Below are 24,777 nucleotides of genomic sequence, written 5' to 3' on the forward strand. Positions count from 1 at the left end.
ACTCTGGAGAGACAGTACTTGAAACTTTCTGGGAACCAAGTACCTGGCAGCTGGCCTTGACTTCTGTCTCCTGAAGTCCAGCCATGAACTTGGAAGCCCCCATCCCAACATGTAGGCGGGGGACTTCCAGAGCTAGCCTCCAGCCTTATGAGATAGCACAGGACCTGCAGACCATAGGAGAGACACTGAGCTTTGAACACTGCTGGCCGGCGGGGCCAGAGCCACATCTGGTTCTCATTCAAATGTCCAAGCATAATTAAATTCGCTATGATGCAGCGGAAGAGTTTGGTAAGATGTGGCTTTTCCCCGCTTTTCCATCAACGTTAAGAAATTACAGACCCTCATTCCATGGGCAGATTCACTGTTTTCCCCACCACTGGTCTGCCCTATTCTGCAAAGGCATAAGGCCTGTTTTCTTAGCTGTTTTCCTTTCCACCTTCCTTTCCTTCCTTCCTTCTTTCCTAGACATGACCCAGGTTGGTCTTGAACTCCTGGCCTTAGGTAATCCTCCCCACTCAGCCTCCTGAGCAGCTGGGACTACAGGTCTGAGCCACTGTGCCTGGTTCCTCCTATCTGTTTTCTAGAACTTACAGGCTGGGGCCAGTATGGCTATGCAGATTCTCCTCTTCCCCCCCTCCCCTCCATAGTTCTGCTTACCCTCCTGAGAGGATGAACAGCTGAGGCCGAAGCTGCTGACTTGACACTGAGCAAGACTTCCACATGGAGATGCCTCACCCCTGCTCTCTCTGCACCCCGCCCCCCCCCCCCCCCCCCGCCATGCACAGGAGTCGAACGGACAAGGCAAGAGTGGCATCGGAGCCACCTGAAGAATCCTGGGGTTGCATCTCACAGGATTGTTGAACATTTTGGACATTTTGGGCCTGCAAGGGCTCTAAACTGCAGAGACAGTGGGGTCCAAGACTCAGTCCTCTGTGAGAGGGAAAGTGTCCTGCTCAATAGGATGGACACTCACTGACCACAGGCTTCAGGGCCTCTCCTCCTTGGCCTCCTGCTCAGGACTTCCCCATAGTCAAGCAGAATGTTCCCCAAACAGCTGCTTTCCCCAGCTTCTCTGCCCACTGAGCATCTTTAGTTTACGGTTTCTTTCTACATAGGGATTTATGCTTTAAGGTAATGGGTTCCATTTTGTTTCCTCTGTGCCTACATTTCTAATCATTGTGGTACAGCCTTTATGAAAGTTTCCTAATAAGTGGGGGTAATTTTCCTTTGGATATAAACTATCCTGTGAGTTAATGACTTACTGTGGGTGTGGATGATAACCAGAGACAAGTGGGAGCTGGGGAGGGGCTGGCCAGTGTGGGGGTACAGCAGAGTCTTCTACATTAAACAAAGCTGTGCTGAAGTCCTTTTAAGACTTGTGACCAGCTCCTGTGTGAGAGTCCCACTTGCTACTCTACTAGGGAACCAGCACATGTATAAGTACGCGTGGTCTGTGTGCCAAAGAATGTTTGCCTGGGGCACAGGCACATGTGCACATCAACTGGTGTGAACCAGCCAATCCCAACATCACTGACCTGACTGTGAATAAGAAACAGTGCTTTTTGGGCTGGAGGTGTGGCTCAAGAAGTACAGCAACTGCTTTGTAAGCACACAGCCTTGAGTTCAAACCCCAGTCTCACCAAACCAAACCAAACCCAAAACCAACAACAACAAAGACCCCACAATGTTTAGTAATGGAATTAATTTCTAGGTGGCATTTAGTGTCAGCAGCATGTGTCGCATGTGTCTGGTGGCCTTTATACACCAGCAAATAAGTACCTAAGGAAACCAACCCAATGTTTGGTCTGGTTGTCCTAGGTCAAGTCAGGCAAAAGAAATGGTGTTGGGGTGAAGTCTCAGTGGCCCACTTGAGGGTCCCAATCTGTGCTCTCAAGCCCATGCAGGAGAGAACCCCAGCCTCCCTGAACTGCCATGGTGCCTCCTGTCCGCATGAAACAGGCTAGTCTCATTTGGCTAGGTCATTGTGCTATGTTCCCAGACTGACTGCTGGTGCCGGGGCACTATTCATTATTCAATTCAGCTAGCTCAGACAAGCCTTTCCATTTGCTCCTCCAGGAGGAATAACAAATCTAGAAATGCAATTCCACTTTGGTGTATTAAGATATTGATTTGCCTGTCGAGCAGAAGTGCATTTGTCCTGCCAGCCTTCCCGTGGGGAGGAAGGGGTTAACCAAATGTTTATCACAAGGCTGGCTTCAGAGTTGAAAGTAATGTGATCAGTAATGAATTTTGTGTTACATTAGGTTGTATAAATGGACAGACAAGCGCAGACAACAAGTGGCCAGGAGTCGGGGCTAATCTAATGATGTAAAAATAGAGACAGCACCAATTATACTAGGGGCCAGCTCCAGGCTCCTGCAGGGACTGCAAATGAATAGGTACAAATCAAATTACTCACTAATAGACGCACTACAAGAGGGGCAGTCAATGGTAAATGCATTAGAGCCTAGTGACCTCTCTGCTCTGCACAGCAGAATCCGAAAATTTGACTTCCATCTTCAGAGTGGGGGGCAGGGAGTGGTGTTCTCAAAGAAACTCTTGTTGGGTGAAAGATGGCAACTACTCCCTATCCCAAACCAGTCCCTGCTGGAAGAGACCTCCTGTTCAAGCTGACCTCTTGTCCTCACTCCAGGGCCTTCTGAAGCTTGAGCACCCATTTGAGGGACAAAAAGAACAGTGGGACAAAGCCTCTCATGTAGGCAAAGACAGGAGGTTACATACCAAAACACTTCCCAGCCATGTTTCTCTCAGGGGTGATGTTTTTTACTGCTACGCCAAGGGCTGTGTCTGTATTGAAAATAAAATATTTCTGTAAAGAGGATCACACAACGGACCTTTGAGAGCACAGCAAGAACTGAGATCAAATTGAGTAGATATCCAAATCTGGTTTGACCAGTGGGAGCTCTGCAGGCGGATGTTCGAGGTCTGTTCCAAGGCACACACATCTAGGTTTCACAGATTGCTCACCAGCTGAAACTGGCAGCACCTTCCCCTCCCCTTCTCCTCTCCAGTCCACTGGATGAGTTCCTATGTTCCTGCCTGCTGCAAGGGAATGGGACAGGGCAGGAAGAGGAGGTGGAGCCAGTCTCTTGGGTAGCCCCTCAGGTTTGCTTCCTCTTTGGATTCCATGGCCTGAAGTTCAAAGCTGTGTGGCAGTGTGGCTGGGCTGCTCAGGGAAGGATTACAGAGACGTGCTCAGATGCGTCCACGCTGTGCTCGTATTCAGCTCTCAGTGGCTCGAGGGATGAATAAAATATGAAACCAAAGAAGCTCCAAGCATTCCAAGGAGCAGCCCGTGCTCAGTGGAGGCAGGGCCCTGGGAGGTTTGGCTCACACTCCCCCAGCCCACCCTAAGGCCAGCACCACACACTCACACACATCAAAGTGGAGATGGCATGCTGGCCCTGGTGGATGAAGACCTGGAGATGATGGGACTGTGCCAGTAAAAGGAGCACGGGGCAGGGAATGGAGGCAAAGAATGAAAAAAGTCATCCTGAACAAATGAAGCAACTGGATGGCGATCTTCCCAACTCAATTTAGCTCACCAAGGGGTGGGAAAGCGAGCTGTGGAGCCACACCGAGTGAAACACATGCAGGAGAAGCTGGGAGGGCTGTGCGGCCTGCTGCTGGGCCATTCTTCCAGTAGACTTAAAAATGTCTTAGGCAGTGGGCCTACAGCTCCCTGAGGGCAGGAAGATATCTCCAAAAGCCAGAGGCTGGGCAGCTGTTTCTGGTGTAGGCACTCCAAAACAACACCTCCATTCAAAGCAATCAGAGTGGCGTACTTTGACCTTCTTGCTCCCCTTCACATCTAACGGTCCTGAATGGTCAGAAGATCTTTCCCATCATTCCTATCCCGTGGGCGTGCGTGTCTTCCTCTCCTCCCAGCCAGCACTCCTAGTGGATGATCTGAATGCCTTTCACCACTTTCTGAGAAGCCGGGGGCAGGCAGGAAAGGTGGGCATTTACCCACCCATGACCGTGCTCCTCTTTGCTCAGATCTTACATCTCACAGAAGGCCAACAATTAAAGGTGACTTCTTGGCCATGGAGGAGGCACCGTGAAAAACCTTCCCTTGAGTTAACCATTTACCTGAGCTAATGCTTCCAGAGCAGGGCCCTTGTTCTGGGGTCTGACAGCCCTCCTCCACCCCACCCTTCTGTCCATGCTCAGACACTTTCCACAGTCGCTCTTATTTCCACATTGAGGAAACACCTGGAAAGGGGACTCTGAAGGATCACCAAGGAGGTCATACTGGCACTTCCTCCTTGTTGACAAGAATCAGCTTGCTTCATCAATTAGAGTTGAAAGTCAATTTAGGCAACTTAGGAAAAGTGCAGAGGAGCCCTGAACTCCCACTACAGCTCTGCCTCTGGCTGGGGCTTCCAGAGGGGGAAGAAGAGAAGGGGTGGGAAGAGAGAAAACAACCTACCTGGAATCAGATCTGAGACCTGGGCAGGAGCTAAGTGTGTCTTTTAAGTATAATAATTATTCCCATTGCTTTAGCTAACTTTCATTTCCATCTCAGAGGCCACAAAAACCCGACCAGTCATTCAACAAACATTCACTAAAGCTCAGCTTGGCTCTCATCCTAATGCAAGATGCTAAGCAGGGAGAAGGTTGGTGGTTAAAGGTATCAAAGATGAATGGAACTGAGTCCAAGGAACCCGACTGGGTCAAGAGACACACATAGCATTATGCGAGAGAGAGGGGCTAAAGGAAACACGGAGCTGGCCCTTCCCACGGTGGCATGCAGAAGGACCTCAGCTATTGCTAGTTAATGGAAAAGGCAACAAATGCTACTTGCCTAGAGCCAAGACTCCCGTGAACAGATGGCACAGATGTTCAGAGACACAACACGTGAATTAATAGTCAGGGCGGTGTCTCAGAGGAGGGGAGAGCGAGCTTGGCCTTAGGGGACGACTGGACAGAGGAGAGGACAGCTTTAACTTTAGGGTGGACCCATGTGCCAGCAGAGATGGGGAGCAGGGCCTGTGCTAGGGAGGGGGTCACATGTTTGCGAGAACCGGGGGGAGGGGGACCTGGAGAGGCTAGTGTGGAAGGGGGAGAGGTCAGGCTAGGCTAGAGGGGAAGGTGAGGAAGGCCTGTAAGAGACTTGAAATATCCTGGCAAGGAGGCTGGATAGGAATGTGTAGGCACTGGGCACTTTCTGAGTAGGGAAGCAAGCCAACAGAGCAAGCCCTCCCTGAAAGTAGGAGCCCCCTTCCTCTCTTGGGGACCCCTTTTCTTTTAACTACAGGGGTGGGTCATCTTCTGACCACTGAGGCTTGTTTGTTGAATGACTGGTCAGGCTTTTGTGGAAGCTGAGATATAAACGAAAGCTAGATAAAGCTGGCAGGCTGTTCAGAACTGGACACTCTTCTGAGTACTTATCTGAATCCCATATTTTTTAGTTTTGACCCCACTTTGAATCTTTCATTTCCTCCTTTGAAAGCTAGAAAGAGGAAGACCTGACTACCTGCAGGGTTTTGAAAAGCAGAAGACATTTATGTGGCAAGTAGAGTCTCAAGCATGGGAACCCTTTGGGTGGCCACTGCTACTGTTTCAAGGAGTAATCAGGGTGCTACCAAGGGCCCAGTGCAGTAGGCCGGCTGCCAGCACTCCACAGGGTAGAAGCTAAACATTTGCCATACTTTCGGTTCCATTTTCCCACTGTCAAACAGACAAGGAAATTGAACCCAGGGAGGGAAAGGCCCAGGGTCACAGGCTTTCCCCATTTCTTGATGACAACTTCCAAATCCCACCAGAAAGGAAGCACAAACATTCTTCCCAGGGGCTGATAACTAACTGGCGTTGGGAGCTGAAGGGACTCAGATTGGGCCTTTCTTCCCAGTGGAAAATAGCTAGGAATAGGCGATCTGACACTGAACTGAAACATAAATAGCAACATCCATGCCACCCCTGCTGCCACCACCCACTATCCCACAGTCTCTCCGGCAGCTGCTCCCTCCTCTACTGAGTGAGCAGGGCTGCCTGTGGCCTGCTGGTGGGACCGGGTTCTGTATCTTTAGGGGCTTCCTCTCTTCTCCCAACCTCAGCAATTAGGGCGGCTGCTACTGGGAATCCACAGTTTTGTCTTTGCATCTGGTAAGGTTTGAATATGAGATATCCCCACCCAGACTCATGTATGAAATGTTTGATTCCCAGCTGGTGGCACTATTTTGGAGGTTGGTGGTAACTTTGAGAGCTGGAGCCAAGTAGTCACTGGGGCAAGTCTCTGAAGGGCATATCTTGCCCTGGACCCTTCATGTCTCTCTTTCTCTCTGCTTCCTGTCCACCGTGAGGTGAAGAAGCGACTCATAGCCACATATCCCTGCCACCATAATGTTATGCCCAAATATGTGAACCAAACAACCATGGGCTGAACTCTCCGAAAAGGAATTTTCCTTTCCTTTAGTTGTTCTCACAGTAATTTGGTAACAGAGATGAGAAAGCCAACTAATACAGCATTCTTGAAAGACCACGCCCTGTGGGAGGAATGAAGCCGGCCTCTCTTGGTCCAGGGCACTAGTTGGGCAGAGGAGCCAGAGAGGACAGACCCACAGTTTAGTGATGTTACCTTTTCTACGGCTTTCATCTCTTCAAGGGTTAGAACTATGGCCCCAGCTGGTGTGGGACAAAGCCAAGGCCTACAGACAGCCAGCCTGCCATCCTGCTGCAACCACAGAGAATGTGTGGGCCATTGAGAAGGCCACTGAGAAAAGCCACTGAAAGCATTTTTTAAATGCTGTAGGAGGACGAATTCAGGGCCCATTTAGGTAAGGTAGAGGAAAGGCCCTAGGTATCTGGCTGATGACGGTGTTGACTGAGGAACCTGGTAGTGAGGGGAGAGGGGCCATTTTCACAGCAGCAGGCATTCAGGTACATTAAGCAGAGAAGCCCAGGATTCTTGGCTAAAAAAAAGCTAGACCAAGTCAGAAGTTATGCCTTGAGAAAGAGAAAGTTCAGTTAGATGGGTCACCCTCCCCTGTCTTGAGAAGGGAAGGGGGACCCAGAAAGATAGAGAGGTAAGACTTGGAGAAAAATAATAAAAATGACTGGGTCTCATGCACGGCCACATTGGACATAATGGAAAGGAGAGATATTTTGACTCTCAAGTAGCCAAAAGGTGGTAGGTGACCTTTCCCAGGGTATCTGGAGTGAGCACCATTTCAACTCAGAGGCGATGAGATGATTCCTTAGAATGATCAGAGCAGCTTCCAGCCCTGTAAAAGCAGCACCTTCAGCCTATAAAGACCCCTGGTAGGAATAGGGTGGCAGTTCTAGGATCACTGGGTGTGTACCCTTCAGTTTGAAAATCTTATCTTTGGAAAAGGGACCTACTGGTTCCCACAGCCATAACCTTGCCAGGAGACAGATTACCAGGGCTCAAAGGTCTCCAAGTTGGAATTTTCAGCTGGAGGATGGGGAAAATTCTAGCAACTGCCACATCTTCTGAAAGGTCTGCAAAGCCCAGTGTGGTCAAATAGCTATTGTAGAGAACAATTATCTGCTTTGAATATGGTGACTATAACCAGCAAAGAGGGATGCCCAAGACATCAGAGGACTCGGTCACCGCTCTGGTGCCTGTAATTGTGTGGTACCTTGTGACAGGAATGGGCTAATATGATCCCTATTAGAAATGCAAGAAGATGTTTCCAGCCCTTAGTAATGGGTCAAGCAGGAGTTCCAAGGCCTATTGGAATGGATAACCCTAGAGGTAAGGCAGGGATCCAATACTCTGAGTTGTTTGGATTGGGGTGCACATTTGATCAACTTATTACAAAAACATCCATTTGTTGAGATTTTACTTTCTACAGCCCTGAGATGAAGGATGTTATCTGTGTGTGTGTGTGTGTGTGTGTGTGTGTGTGTGTGCATGTGTGTGTGTGTGTATATATATCACACACACACATACACACACCCCAGTACTTTTAAGTCATCTTTTGCAAAGCATAGGCTATCAGCAGATATTTGATAATTAACTTACTGAAACTTCCTGCAACCATTTAAAAACTGTGTGTAATGCTCTATGTTTTAAAAAGGAAAAATGCACAATTGTTTCAATAAGTAAAAGTTAGTTGAAAATAATCTTAAAATCTTTTCTACTGAGTAATTAATATACAGTCAAGGACATTAGAGGATTTAGTAGAATAAGCTAGAAAGAGTACTGGTCTTCACATTGCAGACCACACTTTATTAATTATGCAATCAAATTAGTGTATCATGACCACTTTAAAAAATGAAATAAAATAGAAAGAACTAGAATGCTTTGTCTGAAATCCTGTGTTGTGAAGGTCTGACTCTTTGTAAACTGGGCTAGAAAGAAAAATGTATTTGTGACAGATGGAAAGAGGCAAAGATCGGGCCCAGAGTGTTATTTCCCAAGAATAAGAATTTCTGGATTAGAACAGAGACTGTTAAGGGATGGTGGTCAGAAAAAGAGGGAGCCTCTCCCCTACTTTTAAATCTGTAAAGGACTAGAAAGGAGAATGGAACAATGAGCCCAGGACAACAGGAAACAACAGTCACTGGGAAGAGATAGATGGTCCCTCTTGACTTCCAGAGCTGACTTTTGTGAGTTCTTAGGAATCAACAGAAAGAAGAAGAAAAAAGAGGCAGAGGCTTCCTGCAATAGAGACGTGCACTATACTTTAACTGGGGATCCAGACTGTGCACAGGCCTGGGCTTCTGAGAAGGCAAGAAAGGCAAGGTGTAACTAGAGATTGAAAAAGCAAAAGTTTAAAAAGAAAATGTACTTGATGTGTACCTAGGGGTTTATTTAAAAACTTTTTTTTGGTATTAAGTTATATCTTTACCTAGACATAAAACAATTGGAATAAGTCTTTGCTTTATTTATTTAAAAATGCTATTTTTCTAGAAAAGGCAATATTGAAAGGAATGTCTGCTAAGCAGGAATTAGTTGTGTTATTTTGAAGGGATGACAAGGGAGGGAGGGGGCTTTGGGAGACAGCATTCTAGGCAAAAGGAAAGTATGTGCCAGGTGGCCAGAGAGCAGCGTGTGCTCAGGGCCCGGGGTGCAGGGCAGGGGGTGGGGGGATTCAGCTGGGCTCGCACAGAGAGGCAAGGGAGGGGTCTGGAAAGAGGGCAGTGGCTAGGCATGCATAGCTTTGTACACACCTGGGAGAAGGGAAGGGTTACGGGAGAAATGTGGAATTTTTAGAAATACGGATGTTAACTGGTTCTGCAGATCGGAGAGAAGCCAGCGTGGCAATTATTTAGAGGCCATTCGCTGATGGCGAGAGTTGAAGGCAGGGAGACAGAGGTTGCCATATTCTGAGGGAGAGGAAAAGGGCCCTGAGAAACACGCTTAAGCATGACACAGAGGAAAATTCAGAAAAGAGACAGGGACAGAGCAGAAGCCAAAGAAAACCCAGGAGCGTGGGGCAAGCAGGCCCGGGAGAGCGCGTCAGAATGCGGGGGGACTGCTAGGGCTAGTGTGGAGAGAACCCAAGGTCCAGTGACAGCTCTGGGGACAACAGTTGTGGCTGGGCAGACCTGGAGCAGGGAATGCTTTTCCTCTATGACAGGAGGAGAGGAGGCAGTTGGAGCAGGGTCACTTAGGATCTGGGTGGCAGGAAGTCAAGAGACTTCTCAAATGATTGTCACCATTTCTCTCAGAGAGCGAGGGATGAAACAGTTTGGTGAGAGATTTGAAATCCTCACTGTGCAGAAGGAAAGGGGCCGACTTCAAGATGAGGGACAGAACAACTAGCAAATAGGAAAAAAGGTATTAAAAAAGTACTCTTGGTGGACCAGAAATCTGGGGAATCTGAGAATGAAAACAGGCCCAAAGCCCAAGCAGCAAGCAGGAGCTGTGAGACCTGCTGACAGCCAGGTAGAATGCAGACCTCAGGCAGTAAACAGAGAAAGTGCAGAGGATGTCAGTCAGTGAACAGTTGGCACCCAGGTAGAGAGCAGAGGACCTCAGTCAGGGAACAGCTGCTGTACATCTCCTGCCTGTTGGACACTGTTCAAGCACTGGGTACTGCTGCAAAGACCTGAGAATGGAGGAGGGTGCACTAGGAAATACAGAGCAGGGCTTAATGACAGCTGACCACATTTTTATAGAAGCGCCAATCTGAACAATTTGTGATTTTTCTTCAGCTCTGTAAGAACAGAGCTGGGGTGACCTCAAGAGTTTTGCTGAGTGGGACAATGGAAAGGTAACAGGGCCGAGGGGCATCAGGACACTGGCAAAGAAGCAATTCAGCCAGGATGTTAGAGCGGGACTTGCAAATCACATATGTGAGCTAATTAGACTAATTGCTCAACAGCCATCACAGAGTTCTGAACTAACACTGGCCTTATAGGTCAAGGAGGGTGAAAATAGATCTCAAACTTTGATATGCATGTATGGGTGGGTGTGGGGGAGTCTTGTTAAAATCCAGATGCCAGACTGGGGGTGTAGCTCAGTGGTAGAGCACTTGCCTATCATGTGCAAGGTCTGGGTTGGATCCCCAGTACTGAAAGAAAAAGAAATCAAATGCAGATGCTGATAGATGTTGGATGGGGCCTGAGAGTCTGTATTTCTTTCTTTCCTTCTTTTTTTGGTGCTGGGATGGGACACAGGGCCTTGTACAAACAAAGCTTGTGCTCTACACTGAGCACCTCCCCAACCACCTATGCATCTGTAACCAACTCCTGGGTAATAGGTGCCACCGGCCTGTAGACCATTTTTTTAATTAAAGAACTAGTTTATTTTAATTAACAAATAAAAATTATATATATTCATTGTGTACTACATGGTGTGTTGAAACATGTATTGAACACATGTGGAGTCAACTAATATGCATTATGTTATATAGTTACCATTTTTGTGATGAGAACACCTAAATTCTATTTGCTTAGCCATTTTCAAGGACTGGGTACATTGTTATCTCAAACTTATTCTTCTGATCTATCTACCAAAGTTTCAGACCCTTCGATCAACAGCTCCTTTTCTCCCTGGTGTAGAAGAGTAGGGTTTTGTAAGATTTTGCTTTACTTCTGGGGAGAGCTCATTTGCTGTAGGGCAGAAGTTACCAGTGAGGTGCTGGAGGTAGCAGGCTGTTACACTTTCTGGAGTTCAGCAGCTGCCTGATGTGATAGTTTAAAATTCACAATGATGGATGGTTTTACACTACTGAAATCCACAAATCAGGGCTTCCTTGCTTCCCTTTGGAGAGCTGGTGGAAGACTACATACACCTATTTAATAGTGAGCCCTGCAGTACAATGGCTTCCTTGTCAGGGGTCAGGCAGCAAGTTTTAAGTCGGCTTCTGGGCTTTAGTCATACTTTGATAAGGAGACATCAGCCCTTGTCACTCTATCACATGAAGTGCCTGCTGGGAGACATTAAAGGAACTGGCTTATCTCTGGTGCATCAGAGTATCCAACAAGAGGCAAACACTCTGTACCACCCTGTTCTATAAGCCCCAAGAGAAGTGGGACTGTGGGAAGAAAGAGGGATAGAGGTGCTATGGGCAAAGAACGACTTCCTAGAAGTCCCCCCCCCGCCCCACCTCATGGTGCAGTGCTTCCTTGGCTCTCTCTGGGCATGCTGCTTTTGGCGTGGATGGGCTGGGCCGAGCTAAATTCTCAGTGATGGAGAAAGAAACTGATTAACTTCCAGCTGATTTATTTACTGGCTTTTAAAATGGAGGCAGATTAAAAAAAAATACAACCTACACCTAATATGCTCAAAGAAAACTGACAGAATCCCTTCCGGTGACAGTTTGAGGAAGACAATGAAATTCCTCTGCTGAAAAAAAGGGAGTCTCCTATTTTCTGGCCTGTGGGTCATGCAGTTTCAATTTCCTCTTTCCTTCTTTTTTTATTCTTTTTAATTTCACAAGCCTGCTTAAGGCCACAAAGACTCCTGAATCCCTCAGCTGTCTGGCAGATCACTCACTACCATCTTTGCTCAGGTTTCTGGATCTGCCAGGCTGAAGCATCACAAATCTGACTGAATGCACCTACAGATCGGCCTGCCAGTGCTGCTGAGTTGCTCATTGGCTTCTGAGAAGGTGGCTGCAGACGAGGTGGATCCAGGAGCTCCCAGCCCCAGAAGAGGGAGGCTTCTGAGGTGAGCCCAGTGACCAGGCCCTGTTCCATGGGTGCTGCAGCTAGGCAGGGGTCCTGACACGCAAGGGAAGGCTCAGAGAGGGAAGTTCAGAAAGAGAAAAGCTCCTGGGCCGTAGGCCAGCTCCCAAGGAGCCTGGGCTCAGAGCCCGGGAAGGGGCAGAGCTGCAGGTGGGACAGCAGTGGCCTGAGGATGGATTATCTCCAAGTTTGGGGTATGAGGATGGAGCTGGCACAGTAGAGTTACGTGCCTGCTGCTCTGGTGATCCCTAACATGTGCATGTGTCACGGGACATGGCTTATTGCAGCTTCTGAGAGACTGGCTTGGGATGGGGAAGAAAAGAGGAAAAAGCCTAACTGCAGAACCCAGCATCTAAAGACCCACAGGAGTGAGAACCCCAGGAGTGACAATGTCAGGTACTCCAAGCCAGGCCAAAAATGCTCTAGTTTCATATTGCTGGTCCTGATTAGGACCTGCCCAGTGTGTCATGTTTCTCCTTACTGGAATTCTCTTTCCAGGTAGCATATGGGGCAGGGTGTAGCAGTTCACAGCAAAGAGTAACAGTGTCCAGAGGACTCAGGCAAATGAGAGAGGAATGCCCTCCAGCCAGGGTCTACTCTACCTAGCAAGCTGGGACAAGGCCTGTTGGGCAGGTACAAGTAGTACAGGGCTGGAGCCTCACTAACAGCACAGAGAAAGTGAGAAGTGTTTTGGAGAAAGGAGAGGCAGCAACCTAAATGACTTGTGTATGTATACGTGTGTGTGTGTGTGTGTGTGTGTGTGTGTATACATGCACCTGCTTGAGTAGGGTTCACTCCTCATCTAAGGATATTTTCTGATTGCCCTATGGATGCAGGAAGCCAAGCACAACCAGGCCCTATTGCTGGATTCTTCCAGCTACAAGAGTACAGGGCCAAAGGCAGAATAGGGAAAAGGTGCCTGGGGGTTGAGCCAGCCCTGCCTGCACCATGTCCGCTCCTTCCCAGACTGGCAAATCAGTGCCACCTGCCAGTCTACAAAGCCTTGAACGTGACTGAAAGGCACTCTACCTTAGGTCTCAGTGCTGAAGTGCTCAGAGTGCTGACTACAGAACCAGATGGTAAAAACGGACATAGACCCCATCCCAGCCAATGCAGCTATACACCAACAGGTGCCAGTCATAACCAAGTCAGGCTAGAAGTCTGATAACACCTTTACCTGTCCCTGATCCCACGACGTCCCGGCTGGGTGACTCTGCCATGGCGTCAGCGAGCCGCTCCCGGAGGCCCTCCTCTGTGTGCTCCATGGAGGACATGTGTCGCAGCCCGAAGCCCTCAGGCCAGCTCCCACACACCTCCAGCAAGGTCACGCTCCGGTCAAAGGTACCTGCGGCACACATGGAACACCTGACATTGAGTCCATGCTTTCAGAGGGTAGGCTGTTCTTCTTGTCTATTTGTCACCCACACCCCTCGGTGTCTGGTGCCATTTTAGCTCTTCTACCATATGGATGAAGGGGGGACACTGTGGAACAGGGACACATAGCACAGAGTAGAATGGCTCATGGCAATGGATCAGAGACTGGGCCTCTGGAGAATGACCTCTATTTCACTGAGGAGCATGGTTTTAAAACTGTGTCTGAGGGGGCTGGCAGAGTGGCTCAAGTGACAGAGCCCCTGCCTAGCAAGTGTGAGGCCTTGAGTTCAAGCCACAGTATTGCCAAAAACAAAACAAAAAAACCTGTGTCTCAGGACTGACAGGGCTCCTCTGGTCTTCAGAGAATGCTTTAAGAATTGGGACAAGGGAGGGACTCCCTACCCAGGTTCAACCCAATCATCTCTGTCCTTCCCGATTTCATGCAATGGGGCTCCACCTAAAGTTTCACTTAAAGAAGGGGTTACATAACCTAAATTAAAAAAAAAAAAGTCAAACCCCCAAAATTTTCTAAACCATGTTCATAACCTCTCCCCAAACTTATCTACAGTTGAAATTCAGGGGCTGGCCCATGAATAAACAGCAAGTTTGTGACAGATTTGGTACAAGAACTCAGATCTGAAGGAACTCATTCCGTCCCACTGTAGCTGGTTTCCCAGCCCCCAGGGACATGGGCATGACCAGGGCATATTTTGGGGATACCAGAAATACAGTTGGGTGATAGCATCTTCAGCAAGGATCCTTCCTTAATCCAAAGCTGCTCCCTATTCCGAAAAAAGTACAAGATGTTCTGCTAAATGCCAAGATTAGATTTTTACATGCAAGATCACTTCAAAGTCCAAACTTAAATGATTCGACTTTATTTTACAGCAAGTCCACTGTGAAAGCTCATTTCATCCCCTCTCTCTTGGAAGGAGATTACAGTCATGCTCTGTTGCTTTAAGCATGTACCATGTTCCCAGCGATTAGGTAACTGAATCCACTACATTTATTGGGCTTGGTCACTGCCAGCACCAGGAAGATGAGGAAAAAATGCAAATGCCAATGTTTCCCAAAGTTAAAAGAACATGAAACACACACTCTTTATCAAGTCTTGCTTCTCCTCTTTGATCAGCCGTCAGAAACTATCTTCTCTCAGCGGGCAGGACTGGGCAGTGTCAGCGCACACTCTCTGCCAATGACAGGTGGTAATAGAGAGGGTGCGAGCCCCAGCCCCGGCAGGCGGTCCTGCCTCTGATAATGGCCAAAAGCATTGAGGTGATAACCGTCGGTAAACACTCTGACAGCCGGTGCCGCCATACATCAGCAGAGTGTGCCAGATAATCCGGAACTCTCCTGCCCAGACAAAGGCCCTTGGCCAGCCTGCAGGGACTTACATGCTTGGCAAGGGTCACTACTGGCTCCTGAATTTCATCAGGCAAGTTTGGCTTTGATTTATTTCTTACCTTCTTGTGGGGTAGATTCCTGACACTGGATGATGCACCTCCCCAAGAAGGAGCCCACCTTGGGAGTCCAGCGGGACTCTAGAATGGAGAGCTGTGCTGGTCCACCTTCTCTCCCTATCAAGTAGGGGCAGGATGTAAGACTGGGGAACTGGGCACTAGGAAGTGGGGGTGGGAGTGCTGAGTGTCACTGAATCTCCAAGGGCCTGGCCTGGGCTAGAGTCATGCAGGACCAAGGCCAGGGCCAATACTCAGCTAACGTAGGCAACAACTACTGGGAACCCAGCTCCCAAGGACTCTGGGCTGAGGACAGAAACTAAGCTTTTGGTTCTATGCCTACTCACTAAGGGATGTCAGGCAAGTCTCTCTATCTCCTTTTTCCATGTCTAAAGTGGAACCAACAACTCTCTGGCCCATCTCAGAGGAACAAGGAGATGGCGCAAGGTTCCCACCAGGAGTCCATGCTTCTGGTCTTCCCTGACAAGTCAAGAGCTACAGCCTCACTGTTTCCCTGAAGGGTCTCCTGGGGCACCTATGCTTAGGAACGTTACATAAGAGAATGACAAGAAACTGTGCGCCACCTCTTCTCTGTACACCCAGCTTCCTTATAGACCTAGAGGGTCCCAAGCCTGGACTCCTGGGAATCCTGGGAAAGGACTGACCACTCTTTCTCACACTACAAGAGCAGAGTGCCTTGAGAACTCCTGTCACCTTTGACCAATGCCTCCAGAGAGGAGCTCAGTCAGTATTTGTACATACTATGTTTAGAGGTCAGGACAGGGCAGCTGGCAGAAGGGACAAGAGGAATAATCTCAGGAGCCAAATCAGGAAGAAAGCGAAAAATTCAGCAAAATGTTGCAGCAAGTATGGTTCGGTAGGTGGGTGGGGGGTGTAGGGAACTTTCTCCTGGTCTCCTGGTTCTCCTGACCTAACTGGGGGCAACTGTAGATGCAGAAAGGAGAAACGATAGAAGACAGATATGCAGAAAGTTGGGGTCAGGTATGTTGGGCGCTCGGATGGAGACGCACAACAGCCTTGTTGCTTCTTTTTTCTAGTAACTCTTCTTACTTTGAGCTTCTTTTCTTCTCTATTCTTTAAGGCCTTACTTCTTCACTATTCTTTAAAACCGTGCTTCTTTTCTATTCTTTAAAGTCTCTTTCCTTAGACTTGCTCTGTCCCATGTTTTCGCTTTAGCTTTCTAAAAGTCGGAGCCCTCAGACTTGCATGGTCCCATGTTCTCTCTAGCTTAGCTTTTCTAAAGCCTACGTATAAAGTCTCGGTGCAGAAAGCTGCTCTGGTGGACACACACAGCCAGCAGCAGTGTCAGCAGCAGCCAATCAAAAATCCCCATCAAAAAACCCCACGTCCTCCTTCAGAGAGTCTTTTATATCCAGTGATAAACAAGGAGGTGGAGCAACAGTTCTCAGGGAGGGGCGTGACACTGTAACAAGAGAAACCTGTGCTCCTACTTCTCTGAACGTAAACATCTTAGGAAAAGCACCTGTGCTGCATTTTGCCTTCTCACTCTCTTCTGTGGCTGGGGCCGTGCCAAACTCAGTCTGTAGACCATTGAGCACAACTGTGCTTATGTTACATCCTCATAGGCTTCTCATAATCTACTCCCCACAACAGGGGAGCTGGTGGAGTGGCTCAATGGTAGCATGACTGCCTGACAGGAATAAAGCCCTGCGTTCAAACCCCAGTGCCACCACACACACAAAAAATAATAATAATAATAATAATAATGGTTTGGCTAAGAGTGTAGGCCCAGTCCAGGGCAGATGGTAAAGGCCAGAGAAGTAGGTAATTTGTTTTGTTTTTGTGTAGTCCAGGCTGGTCTGGAACTCACAATCCTCCTGTTTCCAACTCCCAGATCTGGGATTACAGAGTGTATATCACTACACTCAGCTAGCATGTAATATTTTAAGGGACAAAGCAATAGTAGGTAGGAGAAAAAGAATCGTGAGCTAGTATTACAGTGGAGAATGGAACAGACCTGGACTGAAACATAGACTAACATATTAGCCGCGTAACTCTAGACATGAGCCTCTGATTCCTCATCCATGAAAACGGAAAGCCAGTGCAACTCAGAGTGGTGTTGTGGGGACTGAGCTAGATAAACAAGGAGGTGCCTGCCGATGTGAGCGCTAGCGCACGTTAGTAAGGAGGATGGCAGGCTGGAGTGTGGCTCAGTGGTACAGCACTTGCCTTTCATGTGTGGGGCCCTGGGTTTGATCCCTAGAATCACAAAATAATGATAAGAACAAGAAGTATGTATATGTTTTATCTTTGGAGGCAGCATCCTAAGTTTTTGTTTGTTTGTTTTTGTGGTACTGGGGTTTGAACTCAGGGCCCTGTGTTGTGCTTGCTAGGCAAGTGCTCTACCACTTGAGCCATGCCTCTAGTCCAACCTCCTAATTTTTGACTATCACAATGAGCCCATGACAAATAAGATACCACTTTAATTTATGGAGGAGGAGCTGCAAGCTCTGAGATTAAGTGACATGTTCAAAGTCTTAAAGTGACAGATCTGGAACATGCTCTTAATTCTTAGTGTGGAGCTCATTTTATCATCTCCCCCACCACCTCCCTTAGTGGCACAGCATTGGCACCGGAGAACTGTAGAAATCACCTGTCTTTCCTAATGTGATTTGAGAACTCCTGTCACTTTTGACCAATGCCTTTTAAAAACCTTCCTACTCTCTACTCTTAGCCAGCCCAATCCCTTGCAGTATCACACTCATGATGATGAGTCCCCATCTCAGGTGAAAACAAACTGATAGAAGGTCTAGTCTCTCTTAGGACTGGTACGGTTGGGAAGGTGTGGTAGGATGTGGGAGGTAGTGAAGTGTCAGCAAAGGAGCACTTGATCATTTCCTCCATCCTGAGAAGTCGCAGAGGGGAACATTCAGGGGAGGTGGCGGGGAGAAGAAGTCCCAGAGAGGGAGCAATCAGTGGTCTGCTCACCCTGCTAGGAAGAGTTCCAAAGAAGTTCTGCAGTACCCCCTTCCTGCCTATCTCCCCACTCATGGCAGCCCCCTGGAACAGGACTCTAGGAGCCTGCCCATCCTGGCATGAGAGCAGGGCTGCAGATGCGAGTGGATTGGCAGGTGCTGGGTAAAGAGGCCAAGCCTTTGGAGGGCAAGGTCACTTTTGGCACTTAGGAAGCTGCACATCTTATCATCATTCACAGCATAGCTATCACTCATCTGGTCGGCCCAGAGATGCTCCCTCAGACAGGGGCCCTTTGTGTCCCATGACAAGGGAAAGGGGAAATACCTTTTTCAGGGGACAGAAGGTGCTCACCGAGTCAGGCTGTTGGCAAACCCAGGGCACATGCTTAGCAACGAAGACCTTTGGGAAGCAACACTCTGCTGGTTATAAAACGCTTTTACATAATTACTATTTCGGTTAACTCACACATTCATCAAACACTGATTACTGTCCACTATGGTAAGAGTCAGGTGTCATGCTGTTGTATGGAGAAACAACAGGAGCTAAAAATCAAAAAGAAAAGAGAAAAAGGAAGCAAGGGGGGGTGGGGGTGGAGCTTCTGTCCATCACACAACTCCAGGAAGCAGCAATTACTCCATTTTACAAATTTCTGTCTCCCTGAGTTTGAGAGACGAATAGTAAGTGCTTCTAAACCTAACGGTCTTCCCATGATGCCTCCTGGGAATTCTTCCCTGCAGGGCTGCCTCCTACCTCACAATTCTCCGAAAAACCATTGTCCACGATCGAGTTCAAGTCTTACCTGCTCAATGAAATCTGCATTAATTATACCCAAGGTATAATTAATGCTCTGCCACAAACTCTGATGGAACAAAAGGCTCTACCTTTTGGACTGACGTTGGTGAAAGCTATGAACTTATCCATAAAAACATACTGCTGTAGGGCTGGGAGTGTGGCTCAGTGAGAGAGCACTTGCCTAGCGTGTAGAAGGCCCTGGGTTTGATCCCCAGCACTGCAAAAGGGGGAAAAAAAGTGTGCTTGCAAATGCAAAATTATGCAAGCAATTTCAGGGTATTTAGAGACACCTCTGAAACTCATCTCTGGGTCCAGGTTAATCTCTACACCCCGTGTATTGTCCCTATGGCCGCATTCTCATCTGCCTTATACTGTTCACACCATCTACTTTTTCAACTAAGAATAAGAAGGAAGAAGATGGTAAGTAAATAGAAAACAATGTCATAGTTTCACTCTGCTGCCTTCTGTGCATTTATTTTAGATTTGGAGATTCTGGGAGCTGGACAAAACTAAACAGTTTGTCTGGGGTGGCACACAAAGCTGGTCTATAGATGAGCTTCCTAAATCCTGCCTCCTGGCTGGGCATCCTGTGTTACACTCTCCCTAGAGGAAAAAATGGGTCAGATGCTTGGATTTCACAAACCTATTAGAGGACTGGTGGAGTGGCTCAAGTGTTACCTATTAGCGGCATGCGGTAACAGCTGGAAGGTTGGCGCTCCTGAGGAGGCATGAGGAGCACGCGCTCTGCCTTTGTGTGCTGTTGTGAAAGGGGCCCGAAGTGCAGGGGTGGAGGTGCAGCGGGCAGGTGGGATGCTCCATTAGCTGATAGTGTTGACTCACACCCTGGCTACTTATGAGGTTGGCACGGCCTCTGCATGGTGTCAATTGGATTCAGCAAGGCTTTGGGCTTTGTGAGAGTCTGTTGATCAGCTTTCTAGCCACTAGGGAGGTCAGGTACTAAAAGCAAAATCTGCATGAGGCAATGCTTTTCAAGACAGAAGCCCTTCCAGGTGACCACTGCCACTGCCTGTATAATGCTGTCTATGACAACCAGGTTATGATGCCAGACATGACAAAAGCAACCATCGGGAGCCTCCTGGCCTGGCTCACCAAACTACTGGCCAAACTGAGCTGAAGACTGGGGTTGTGGGGAGAATTGCTTTCTCTGCACTGCAGATTGGTTCACAGGGGCAGAGGCCGAGGACATCAGCTTTATCTGGAGCAACGGTCAATTTTGTTACTTCACTGGTTAGGGGATACCCAGTAACACATCGTTTCTGGGTTTGTCTGTGAGGGCATTTCTGGAAGAGATTAGCCTTTGAATCCGTAGACTGAGTAAAGGTGATCCACCTTACCAGAGTGCATGGGCATCCTCCATTGAGGGCTGAATATCAAAAAAGAGGGAGGAAGGAAACATGGGTTCTCTTTGTTTGAGTTGGGACATTACCTTCTGCCCTTGGAAACTGGTGCTCCTGGCTCTCATGTTTTGTTTTTCATTAGGTCTTTACTCTAACTGAACTACTCCACTGGCGTTCTTGGTTCTCCAGCTTGTAGACACTTGGGTGAGAGTGGGACTTCTCGGTTTCCATAATCACATGTCACAATAAATCTCTCTATCTATCTCTCGGTCTGCTGGTCTATCTAATGTCCAACTGGTAACCCAAGCATATTTCATTAAGACAACATGTACTATGTTATGACTGACAGATTGGTTCATGGTAGGAGGGCAGGTAGGGTGAGAGCATATGAGGACCCTATCTCTCCCTCTCAATCTTTTAGGTTGATTGCCAAAATAACTGCAGTCACGTGCTGCATAATAATGTTTTGGCCAATGGTGGCTGTTTGTAAGGTGGTGGTCCATAAGATTATAATGGAGCTGGAAAATTCCTATCACCTAGTGACATCACGGCCATCAAAACATCACAGTGCATCATGCACTGTACTGTGTACAGTGCATCAATATGCAAACCTACATATTGTCAGTCATACAAAAGCACAGCACACATCATGTACAGTACATAACACTTGGTAATAAATGAGTTATGGGATGATTACTTGCTATTCTTATAGCTACATTATAGTGTAGTCCTTCTGGTTAAATAAGAAAGGTTACTGTGAGACGGTAGGTTGTGATAGGCAGACCACAGCCTCACACATCTCACACATGTTTACCATGTCCCTTGATGCCTCAAGAGGTCACATTGAGTGACTGCCCTATGCTAGCTTGGTTAGTGCTGGTACAATCTGCATGTTAGTGCAACAAATTGCCTAACACATTTCTCAGAACTTACCTCTGTCTTTAAGTGACAAAGGACTGTACAACTCCGCAACCATGGACAGATTTGGTACACAGCAAAGGACTCAGATATCTAATGCTTACCAAACTTATGACAATCAGTAAACCACGTTTGTACTGTGTTCATCTATTTGGCTGTGGGATTTGGGTTCTGGGCACTGGGTTATTCTTTAATGACCTACTATTCCAGTTTGGAAGTGAACTAAGTGAAGAGAAAGGCTACAAGCGCAGCAAAGAGACACCCAAGCTAATGCTGAACACCAGGAGATGCTGATGTCATACACACCTGTCCTCACAGGCCCTCTGGGCCCTTGCTGAGAAGGGACTAGTGGCTGGCCAGAGGCTGCCACATGTGGCCAACATATCAAGTGGTCCTGACGCAGGGAAGAGGAGTTCAAAGATAATAGAAACACTAAGAATTTCTTTGCAATTTAACATAGAGTAGTCACTTGGACACTGAGGCCACTTTTACACTTGTGACATACGATGATAGTGCACGCTTTAAGGGTTGGGATGCAGATTACCAATCAGGACATTTCGATTATAAGTGGAATTCTCCCCGTCACTTTTCTGGTTACTCTGTGTAAGACACTAATCTCCTCTGGGTCCTCCCACATGGAATATAAATGAATGACTCCCATTTAAGGGGTTCACGTTGGCACTAATGGTTTAAATGGAATTGGCAACAATATACTAACAGAGTAATGGTGAAATGATGTTTGAGGTATCCTAGAGTAAGAGCTACCAAATTTCATTTTCTATGAACCAGATAACGTAATCAAGTAGTAATACCCTAGAAGTCTTGTTTTTACCTAATTAAAGGCATATGATAAGTAGGAGACCCAGGTTCAAATGCCAATTCCTGTCACTTTCTCTCTGTATGACCTGGGGGAAGTCATTCCCTGCCCCCCCAACCTTGGTTTCCTGACCTTTTGTAGTAGGTTGAATGGTGTCCCCTTAAAAGATATGTCCAGTTGCAAATGTGACCTTATTTGATAATAGGGTCTTTGCAGGTGTAATTAAGGATCTCAAAATGAGATGGTTTAGATTTAGGGTCGGTCTTAAATCCAATGACTGATGATCTTATAAGAGAAAGGGGAGAAGACGAGCCCATACCTACAGTCGTAACTACTTGGGAGGTGGAGATCTGAAAGACGAGGTTTGAGGTCAGCCAGGGCAAAAACACCAGACCCTACTGGAAAAATAACCCTAGTCAAAAAAAGCAAAAAGGGCTGGGGTATGGCTCAAGTGGTACAGCACCTGCCTCATAAGTGCAAGGCCCTGAGTTCAAACCCCAGTGAGGGAGAAAGAGAAAGGAGATCAGAGACCCAGAGGGAAGCTGGCCATGTGGAGACAGAGAAATTTGAATTATACCTCCACAAACCAAGGGATTCCAGGAGCTAGAAGAGGCCAGAAGTTTCTCCCCTAAAGACTTGAAGCATGTATGGCCCTACTGATATCTTGATTTTGAACGTTCGGTCTCTAGAACTATGAGAGGATAAATTTCTGTAGTTTTAAGTCACCAACTTCATGGTAATTTGTTTCCGCGACCCTTGAAGAGTACACTTATAAAACAGGAAAATGAATATTTGCCTTCTAGGGTTGCTGCACCAGATCAGACAGTATAAGAGTGTATTAAAAATTATGAGAGGCCATTGTTTTGGACTGAACTCCTGCATTAGGCCCCCAAAGATCAGACCATATCAAAATGGAGTCACTCATGCTAAATGCCACATAGTAAAACTGAAACTTTATGGAGGCATATAGATCCCCAAACTAACCAGTTTTTCCTGAGATATCAGTCCACCGGAGTTACTGAAATAAGGGAGCCCTCTGCTTTAATCTGTACAAAAAAAGCAAGCTGAAGTGGCCTGATGTTACCCAGTTAGCTTCCCCCTGTCCCTATCATTCTGCTTCCTTATTCCCACCATAGAAAACCCACTGTTCTGCACATTCAATTTTGCAGAACAGAGACTCCCTCCATTCATAAATTGCAAATAAAAAACAACTACATCTGTAACTAAATTTGTTATAATTTTGTGTTTCAACAAGTGTCTTGTAAAACTGTACAGGGCTATTCAAACACACAGAATTGCCCCACAGCTCGGTGAAAGCTCTTCCTAGGGGCTCTGGCCTTCTGTGGAAGGCTAAGAAAGTGATGGAGGAAACCTTCAAGCAGAAGACAAGCAGCAAAGGAGCAATACTGGGCTGGGGACCCCCACATTGGCTCCCAGCCTTGGGCACTCCATCATTAAGGCTGACAGGCTATGTGTCAATTGCATAACAAGGACCTTTGATGGGAAGTCAGCGCATTTAGGTGGGTGTGAGTACCCACTTCTCTGAGGATGCCTGCAGAGGGCACAGAGTAGATGAGGGGCCTCTGAGCATAATGAAGGCTAGTTCCCCTACTTCCCAGTGACCTCCCTACCCCTGAGGGCAAGTGTAGACTCTCAGCTCCTAACATCCTTCTTTATTGATAGTAAAGGTAATTTGCCAAAGTGTATTAAGAGCTAAAAACATGCCCAACTACTAGCCTAGGTAGTCACTTCCTAGGAGCCAATTGGGAAGCCAGGAAACCTTCACACATAAAGATGCCTACTCACAAGCCTTGTAAGAAGGTGTTTGTTAAGTACACTATACTTCATTCTGGTGGTAGAGTATTAGGTAGTCATGAAAAATGATGTTTATAACAGTGAAAACTCCTCCCTTCCTTTCCTGCCCTCCCTCCCTCTCTTCTTTTTTTCCTGAACTCAGGGCCTTGCACACATATGCTCTAAAGGGGAAATTATTTATACAATGTTAAATCAAGAGGCAAGACAAAAAGAATGTATTACATGCTAACCAAAGTCAGTATTATTGACCAACATAAAAGAAACACAGAGAAACATTCTAAATGATTTATGACAAAAAATTAACCACAGTTGTTCCTGGGTAATTGTGTTATAGGGAACTCTTCTGTTATTTATATCTTTCTATGTGTTTCTTATAATTTTTGTAAACAGTAAAAAAAAAATTAAAAGTTGAAAGAGAAAAACGCCAAGAGCAGTATGCATGCAGGCACCGGTCAGGCGGTGGATGGTGAAAGCCTGTGAGGGAGGGCCTGACCTCCCCCAGCTGCGTCCTCTCCCTGTCAGTTCCTGCGCTGGGCTTAACTCAGCTGGGGGCCGGGGAGTCTGCAGTTCCACCACCTAGGTTTGACTCTTCTCCCAGTGGCCATGGCTGGCTGCACGCAATGTTGACTCACTCTGTGTACAGATGACATATTTCTTTTCGGTGTATATCAGGAATGTGCACCAACTCGTGTGTGAAAATGGCAGAAATAATTCCACCTCTGTACAAACTCCACACATTTGATCACAAAGGCTAGAAGAACAACTCTGGAAGGAAATGAATCTTAAAAGTCTCTTTAAAGGGCTGAGGGAAAGCCTCATGTGCTAGAGCACCTGCCTAGCAAGTGTGAGGCCCAGAGTTCAAACTTAGTACTTACACACACACAAAAATGTCCCTTTACCTGCCCCATTTGTCCACCCCCACCCCCGCCATCCTTTGGATAAACAAGACACAGCTTCCTAGGAGACACCCGTCAAGGAATGTCTGAGCCCTTCACACATCACGAGGTCACTGAGCAGGGCCTCTGCTGTCTGTCTGTGAGCCCAAGACAACCTTACCGGATGACGAATTTCAACTGACTCCACTCCCACACAGTTCTGGAGCTGCAGTGGAAAATAAGAGAGCTTTCCAAGTGAGGCAGACACTGGCATTTCCCAGACAGGA

The 24,777-nt window shown here is 47.3% G+C and overlaps 1 protein-coding gene across 10 annotated transcripts in view; it reads right to left on the reverse strand.

Moving 5' to 3' along the window:
• Nucleotides 1–24,777, reverse strand: part of Bcas3 (BCAS3 microtubule associated cell migration factor) — a 502,679-nt gene that overhangs the window by 9,671 nt on the left and 468,231 nt on the right. For 6 of the 10 annotated variants that reach the window (XM_074046239.1, XM_074046241.1, XM_074046238.1 and 3 more), the window contains 2 exons: nucleotides 13,304–13,471; nucleotides 2,743–2,808 (listed from right to left, as the gene is read on the reverse strand). In XM_074046239.1, coding sequence (XP_073902340.1) covers nucleotides 2,743–2,808; nucleotides 13,304–13,471 — 234 coding nt within the window. The remainder of the gene's footprint in view (nucleotides 1–2,742; nucleotides 2,809–13,303; nucleotides 13,472–24,777) is intronic. The other 4 variants (XM_074046245.1, XM_074046247.1, XM_074046244.1 and 1 more) reach the window with 1 other exon arrangement.

Source organism: Castor canadensis, chromosome 11, assembly GCF_047511655.1.
Source record: "Castor canadensis chromosome 11, mCasCan1.hap1v2, whole genome shotgun sequence".
Classification (NCBI taxonomy): Eukaryota; Metazoa; Chordata; class Mammalia; order Rodentia; family Castoridae; genus Castor; species Castor canadensis.